The following is an 8,608-nucleotide window of genomic DNA, read 5'->3' on the forward strand; positions in this document are numbered from 1 at the left end:
GTATCTGTATCTTGTCCAGTGAAAACGATTTACGCAGCTCTACAAGCGCAGTATTTTTCTAACAACCCATTTTGTAGTCTCGGAACACTTTACAGTTAAACTGATTGAGATGTTTAAAGATGAAAAATAAGAAATTTGCACTCTAAATTTGAATATCTAATTCACATTCCTTTACGTTAATGTAAATCAGGAACAATTTACAGTAAACACAAAAACTATTCACGATAGTAGTAACAACAGTTCACATTTTTACTGAACACTTCTTGTGTTAGCCAGGCCCTGCACTAAACATCTGAACATGCAATATCACATTTAATTACCTCGACGGGAAGTGTCACGAGTTCACGTTTTCCACAACTGATGATGATGCAAGCTGATGACAGCTTGCACTGAGCACTCGTGTCCAGACCTTTCCCTGGCATCGTAGCTAGCATGACTCGCACCGCAGCAGCTCTGGTGCTTGTTTGCACGATTTTACTGATGTCGCATGAATACGCAGGCCTGACTTCCCCCCCCCCCCAAAACATGGCTAAGTCTTTACTACTAGGAGACACACGTGTAAGACAGCACAGAGACAACGAACAAAAGCAGCTGCGATCTAGGTCTGCACTAAAGCCCCTCTTATGGGGACTCAGAGGGGCCCCTTCAGGCCTAACTGCAGGAGGACAGCCTCCGCCTCCTCCTCCTCAGCCTCCCCCTCGCGGATCTGCACCAGCAACTGGAAGAGGTTTGGGGTTGGCCCTTCCGCAACCGCGGTCAGCCACAGCCTCTGGAGGGCCCCGCTGTGGTTGGCCCCGACAATGACCTGCTCCAGGCGGGCTCGATTCACGTTATCTTTAGCTATGGCCCCCTTCTCCACCACCTTCTTCAGCAGAGGCTCCAGACGAATGACATAAGCAGATAACTTTTCTCCCGGGTTCTGGTAAGTGTTCAGAAATCTGACCTGCGCATCCCTAAAGCTCTCCACGCTCCCAAACGCTTGCTCAAGCGCCTTCAGGCATTCGGCGGTGGTAATCGCAGGGTTGCTGGTCTTGAGGATGCGTATGACATCAGCAGCAGGACCTCTAAGACTCTCCATCAACCGCCGCCTCTTTTCCACATCTGACACCTGCCACTCCTCTATGACCTCATTAGTGTGCTCCAGCCAGGGATCAAATGTCTCCTCTCCAGGCCCCAGGATGTCCCTCCCGGAGAAGAGTGTCAGCTTCCTGTACCCTATGGACTCAACAAGAGGCGGAATAACATTATGCAAAATATAGTTTAGCATCTCTGCTTGCATATCTGGGATTGGAGCCGGAGTGGGGTTCTGAAACCCAAGGACACGGGCAACATCTTGCACGGTCCACCCCTCTCTTGCCAGGAAGAGGTGCAACCTTTCTAGAAATTCAGCATCGGAAGTCGGGGGCTTAAAGACCACTTTCCACACCCCTCCTTTACCGGGCATCTCCCTGGGGATCGCGGTGTAATCGACAGCACCAGTGAGCTCTAACAAGGCTGCTTTGGCATTCTCTTCCCTCCAGAACATTCTCCCAAGCACTCGATAGGGCACCTGGGGCATCGCAGCCTGGAGGGTCTCTTCGATTTCAGCCTCATCACAGTTCACTGGGATCCCCCAGACCAGCAGGGCTCTCTGGGAGTTCACATCCATCCCCTTACACCAGTCTTCCAACAGTGTCATCGCCATTTTGCCAACTATCAAGGGCCCCAATTTTACAAAATACGGGTTACTGTGGTTCCCTGTGCTCTAGGACTTAGGACAACAGCAGACACTCCCCCGCAATATGCCCGAGGAGTCAAGCTTCACGCCACCACGATTAACAAACGACACCAGAGTCCTGCTCTCGTCCTTCCGCGGCCCCCCAGTGTCAGTCCTCCGCGTTCTCGGAGCGAAGCCTGCGGGATGCTCAGTTACGCGGCCACCGCCATCTTGAGTCTCTGGTCGGGGTCTTCGGGCCGGGTCCTCCACCTGCAGGTAGGGTGTCGCGTCGCAGCTCAGAGGCGAGGAGTGAGGGCGGGCGGCGAAGGCGGGAGCCGCCGGGCTGTAGAGGCCGCCGGGGTGTAATCGCGGGGCGTGGTCTTATCGCGGGGCGTGGTCTTCTGTTCTCAGCCCGGGCGCCAGGCACTCGCGGCTGCTTCCGGCGTCAAGCAGGCTTTCGCGGTCGGAGCCGGGCCTTCAGGCGCGCGAGAAGCCGCTTCTCTGCAGACAAGAACTGTGCCGCCCCCGGAGGAAGAGACTGTCCCGAGGTCGCAGCGGCGGCAGCGGGGCCAGCCCGAGAGATGGTCCTTCGCTGGCGCAGGTGCCCGTCTGGGCTGCGAGGACAGCCGGGCACCCAGAACACACGCGGCGGAGGCGCGGGTAGGATGCGGAAGCAGGGCTAGAGGCGGCGCAGACGAAGGCAGGCCACGGCGCCTGCGCGCCCGAGCTGCTGCACGTGGAGGCGGGGTGGCGCAGCGCGACTTCCGGGAACATGGGATTTTTGTCCACCAGGACCACACTTTGGGCACCAGGACCCCCAATTCCCTCTCCAAATAGCCCCGAGACTGCTTCTGGGGCCTCAGGGGCCCACTTTCTGGGTTTGCCTTTCTGAGAAGCTGTTTGTGGGAGCTGTGTATGAGCTTGGACGGCAGGCTGGTGCGCCGAAGCTCGCGCTGAGTACCAGTGAGAATTGGAAGGGAGAGAAAAAGGCTCAGGCCATGGGCCAGGAGTGGGACCTGGGGCCTGCACTCCCTGCACTGCCATGTTCCAGGGAGGAATTCCACCGAGTCTCAAAATGTGCAAACCCAAGCGGTTAAGAAGATAGCTCTGTTAATGTAGCAAGAAAGGACATATTTTGTTTCACAAGCAACTGACTTGATTTATAGCTTTGAATATTTTGACATAAGGTAAGTGGGCCTCTACACTTGTTTCCTTGTTGCTATTGCAACAAATTACCACAAACGTCCTGGCTTAAAACAATGCAAATTTCTTCTTTTACAGTTCTGGAGGTCCGAAGCCCAAAATGGACCTCACTGGGCTAAAATCAAGGCATCAGCAGGGCTGCATTCTTTCTGGAAGCTCTAGGGGAGAATTTGCTTCCTCGCCTTTTCCAGTTCCTAGAGGCTGCCTGCAGTCCTTGGCCTGTGGCCTTTTCCCCAGGTCTTCCTCACACTGCCATCTCTCTGGTTCCTTCTTCTGCCCCCGTCTTCCACTTACAAGGCCCCTCAGGATGCTTGGCCCCACTCAGATAATCCAGTATCATCTCCCTACTTGAAGTCAGCTGATTAACAACCTTAATTCCATCTGCAACCTGATACCCCGCTGTCAGGTTCCAGGGATTGGGATGTGGCCATCTTTGGAGGGAGGGCTGCTACTGTGCCCACACATCCTCCATTTGTATTCTCATCACAAGTCCTACAAAAGTTAGGGGTATGATTTGTTGAATCCTGAAAGAATAGTATTAGTGCCTGAGAATTGCTTTTCCTTTAAAAAAAAAAAAAAAAGGCTTACCCCTCAGCATCTGATTTCCTTTAGGCATCAGTTCTATACACCTGACATGATTTGCAGGCCTGGGCATGAGCTCCACCATTTCTGAATGACATTATTATGTTACTTCGGCTCCTGATGCAATGTCCAAGAGTAGAGATAAAAGCTTCTCCAACTCTCTCAGCCCACGCTTTACAGAGGGAGAAGGGAATTGGGGCCACACAGTGGAAAGTACTAACACTTACCTCTCCATACATGCACTTACCACCCAATTATTTGGGGGCAGGCCATAAAAAGGGCACTAGACTGGGAGTTATTGATTCAGCTACTCACCAGTTCAGCAAATATTGAAGTATCATCTAGTCTTGCCAGGCCTAGTACTTGGAGTTGGAGAACCTGAAGTGGTAAATACACGCGGGTCCCACCCTCGTAGCTCTGTCACTGTGGGCAGGGGCCTTCCTCCCTCTGTGCCTCTGTTTTCTTATCAATTTCATGAACACCTAGATGGCCAGTAAAGAGTCCCATTATGAGGGCAGCACCCTCACCTTTCTCGTTCACTATTGTCTCTCCCAAAGCCTTGAACATGTAGTAGTTGCTCAGTAAACGTTTGTTGAATGAATGGATGGATGGATGGCCCTTTCTGATCTGACAGCTGATGACTGTATCAGATCAACCAGAAGACAGTGTAGGAGGGGGGTCGAGGAGGAGTCTTGGGGTGGATTCCCACTGCCGCTTACAAAACATTTGCTAGATCTTATTCATCCCCACAGCTGCCTTATGAGTTGACTCCTATTATCATTCCCACTTAACAAATGAAGGAGCTGAGGTACTAAGAAGAAACTTACTTAAGGCCACACAGCTAGTAAGAGTTGGAGCTGGGATTTGAACCTGAACTCTCTCCAAGAACAGCTTGCCTCCTTCTCTCACAGGGAGAGGTATGCTCTCCCCAGCTCCCATCCAGCAGCTATTAACCTCTCCCTTTCCACTACTCTCTGCTCCCTTCCTGTCTCCAGAGATCTCCCTGGGTCTGAATTATTGGGCCTCAAGGCCAGGTTACGCTGCCGGTGGGAACTAAAGAAGGTGACAGGGCTTAGTTGGGGTGAGACCGTTCACGTCCTTTATTCCTAACTCATTCCCCTCGATCACTCTCGGCAACTTCCCTTGAGCAAAGATAGAAGGGCTTGATCTGTGCAGTTTCCAGTGAGTTTGCACCAACCCCGGGGAGATCGCCACCCATCATCTGTTCCACTCCATCTTTCACAAGCAAGCAGCATGACCTAGAGAGACGGGCAGTTTAAAGTATACTGAGAGCTCCTGCCTCTCCCTTGATTACCCCGAACATGCTCTGAGTGGGAGCGGCTGTTACCGTATCCCCAGCAAGTATCCCTACGGCACAGCCATCACTAGATACCTTTACTGGCAGTGAGGGGATGGGAACAGGGGTGTTCTCCCTTTCTGTTTCATTTGATAAGGCTTGGAAAACTCTGTCTGGACTAATCTATTTCTGACGGCCGCTGCTGTGGAGTGATGCAGAGCACCAGGTTTGGAGTTAGTCAACTCCCCCATTGGCTGTGTAACTGGGCAATTACATCCTCCCTCTGAGCTCAAGTCTTGCCGTGAGTAATCAGTGTTCTAGTCTTTGACCTGACTGCCCGGAAATCATGGGGTCACGGCTCCCAACATCCCACCTCTCCCCCTTCTATCTTATCCCTGGTTCCAGGTGAGGCAGGACCTGTGACACGTCCGGATCTCCATTCCTCATCCTCAGCACTCTACCAAGTGGTCCAACTGGGCCCTCACATCCCTGCCCTGGGATCCTGTGATAAGGCATGTGAACCCCTCCAGATCCTGGCTGAATTCAACCTCCTTTCTCTAGACGCCCAAGGCATAGCATGGGTTCCAATGGTGTGATTTAGATTTAGTTTTATTCTTTAGCTGTCTGTATCTCCTATTTGATGTTTCACTCCTTGAAATCCAGGTGAAGCCCCATCTTCTAATTCAGCTGAATCTTCCTCCACGCCTAGCACAGTGCCTTGCGCCCAGAGAAGGAACTGTGTGTTGAATTCCTGTCTGAGCTTCAAGCTAAGAGAGCTTCTGACTGTAAAAGAGATGAACCCCCCTCCACCTGGACTAAGAGAAGGACATTTATTGACCCAAATGACTGAGTAGACAGGGCTCCAGGGGTAGCTAGAGCTAGACATTCAAGTAATGTCTTCAAGAATCTTTCCCTTCCCTTTGGCTGTTTTCCACTGTGTTGGCTTCACTGTCCAGAAGGCTCTCCTCTCGGTGGTAACAAGATGGTCATTAGCGATACCTAAGTTACCTTCTGTCCATTTAGTAATCCCAACCATCAGGAGGAGGGCTTTCATTGGCCAGCTTGGGCCACGTGCCCAATGATGAACCAATCACTGTGGCCAGAGGAATGGAACTCTGTGATTGGCCAGTTGTAGGTCATGTGGCCCCTGGAGTGAGGGGGTGTATTTAACTCCATCTTAGCCAAAAAGAATGAGTAGGAGAGGGGTAGTTTCTCAAAGGGGGATGGGGAAAATACTGCTTAGCAGAGGGGGAATAATGGACGTTTGACATGCAAGAATGAGATTATCCGCTCTAGTCTCTTGGGTTCCGTAAAAGCAGCCACATTTACTACCTATTTGGTTCTCACCAAATGCCTAGGAATGGGTTCCTTACTCCAAATTTTCCTGCATTTTCACATAAGGTCTATATTAACCTTTGAATCCTGTCCTCTTCTATTCTCAGACTACAGGACCAAGCTAAGAGGAGCCCTCTAATAGCCACACCCTCCAGGCTGCAGATCACCCAAGTATTCCATTAGGATGCAGAGAAGTCCTGCCTCCCCCTCAACTCACTCTGTCTTCCAGTGCCCCTCTGCTCTGTCACCACCTCCAGCAGACATGACCCCTCCAGAACAGAAAACAGAAACCCAGCTGGCTGACAACCTCAGGGAATGTTTTGATTTCATGATGACTAACAAGGATGCAGCATCTCAGGACCAATTCAAAGGACTGTATTTTTTAAGATTAATCTGCCCACACAGTGAAAATAGCTCCTTTCAGTTCAGACTAACTTCTTCCCATGACCGTAACAGTCGAATAGCCCATGACAAGAAATTGGGATCATGATTTATCAGGAGGAACAAGTCTACAAATATGGCTCCTGTTCCCTATTCAGAACTCTATGTCCTCAAGAGTCTTGGTCCTAACATCTTCTTGGTGGTTTCTCGCCTGATAGCGAAGCCCTGACAGTAAGCACCGTGTCCGTTACCTATTACTGCTCTAACAAACTAACACTCACTCAGTAGCTCAAAACAACACAAATTTATTATCTTAGAGTTTAGAAGGTCAGAAGCCCAAAGTGGATCTCACTTGGCTCAAATGAAGGTTTCAGTAGGACTGGGTTCTATCTGGAAGCTCTAAGGAAGAATCCATTCCCTTGCGTTTCCCATCTTTAGAGGTTACCTTCATTCCTTGGCTTATGGCTGCGTTCCTCCCTCTTCAAAAGCCAGCATAGAATCTTCAAATCTCTCTTAGAGTCTCACTCTTCTGGCTCCCTCTTCTATATTTAAAGAACCCTTGTGATTACATTGGGTCCTCCTGGATAATCCAGAATAATCTCATTTTAAAGCCAGTTGATCAGCAGCCTTCATTCCATCTGCAATCAGCAGCCTTCATTCCATCTGCAATCTTAATTCCTCATGGCCGTGTAACATCAAATAATCATAGGTTCCAGGGATTGGGACATGGATATATTTGGGGTGACCATTATTCCACTGACCACAGACACTGAGAGAATTCTAAGTGAACGTGGACTTTCTCATCAACCCCTGTTTGGCATCAGCAAGTCAGAAGAATGGCAGAAATGCATAAATACATAATTGTACAAATTACAACTAAAAGGAGCAAGGTAAGGTGAAATTAGAACAAAAAGAAATACAGATGCCCCTCAATGGTCCTATCTAAGAAATAAGGGACTTGGTGTATCCAATTCTGGAGAACAGAGATCCTGTGCAAAGAGTTAGGAATATAGATGCTCCATCCTTTTATAAGTGGGGCTCCATTATAGCTCCCCAATTCTATTGAGGTACTAAGGTTTGCCTTCTCAGCCTCTCTCAGCAACTTTCTCCTATCCTCAGAGGGCTGAAGGGCTCCCAGATCCATCAGGACTTTGGAAGAGTTCTGCCACCTTCATTAGGCAATAACCCAAAAGATTTGAGTGGATGTTTTGGGGGGAACTCAGGTGTGAAATTGCAGCCCTGCAGGTTCAAGCATCCAACATGTCATTACAAATATGAAGCAGAAATTGTTTCTGGAAGGGTTAGATTAACGGCTGATGAAGGGAAACCAGATGTTTGGAGGAAAGCCCTCTCTTTGGAGGACGATTATGTTTTCCTGGTCCCACTTACTCAGACAGACCTTGGGGGCAGAACGGTTCAAGGTCGGCATGAGTCATGTGGGGCATCAACAGTGGTTCCCACCACCTCACAATCACAAGATTCCAGTTTGGAACCTTGATGCTGACTCATTCTACTCCTTGCCCAACTTCAGCACTGCTCTCTCCTTGCATTTTCTCCAGTCTCTTGAGTTATTTATGGAAAGGACTGTCACTTCCGTCACATTGAAGGCAATTACCATGTCTTACTCACCTCTGCGGGCCCAGTGTCTCCCATGATGAAGCTCCCCTTGTTAGTTCACTGGCATTGCTCATCTCTCCACACTGTATTTGGAAAACCCCCTGTACGAGGCAGAGCCCACCTCCCACCATAAAGCTGGGAATGCCAAATACCCTCTGTCTCAGCCTCCTTTGCAGCTACGGTGAATACAAAATGTCCTACCCAGTAAACCAAACCCTCCTGACCCAAGTTTTGCACTGGAAGTTGTGACTTGAAGAAACCAGAACCAAGTAGGACCTGTTTGTGAAGGAGATGGCAGGGGAGCCTCCACATCTGGTTTCCAGGGGCAGCATCCGGAATTGAGCCTCAGTGATACTGGCCAAACAAGCCACCACATCAATGCCAGTTGCCAGGGGGGCGTCTTCCTAGGACCAGTTCTTCAGTGCTATTTAAGGGGTTGTTCCTGGCACACAGCCTCCAAGTTGACTTTAGTGTTTCTCAGTGAGCCAGCGAATCCC

At 50.0% G+C, this 8,608-nt stretch overlaps 1 protein-coding gene across 1 annotated transcript; it reads right to left on the reverse strand.

The window, feature by feature from the left end:
- Positions 1-631: 631 nt before the first annotated feature.
- Positions 632-2,041, reverse strand: LOC141278229 (paraneoplastic antigen Ma1-like). Its single transcript, XM_073801932.1, has one exon. The coding sequence runs from the start codon at positions 1,682-1,684 to the stop codon at positions 632-634; it is 1,053 nt and encodes a 350-aa protein (XP_073658033.1). The 5' UTR covers positions 1,685-2,041.
- Between the last annotated feature and the right edge of the window lie 6,567 nt (positions 2,042-8,608).

The sequence above is a fragment of the Tursiops truncatus genome, chromosome 3 (genome assembly GCF_011762595.2).
Source record: "Tursiops truncatus isolate mTurTru1 chromosome 3, mTurTru1.mat.Y, whole genome shotgun sequence".
Lineage (NCBI taxonomy): Eukaryota > Metazoa > Chordata > Mammalia > Artiodactyla > Delphinidae > Tursiops > Tursiops truncatus.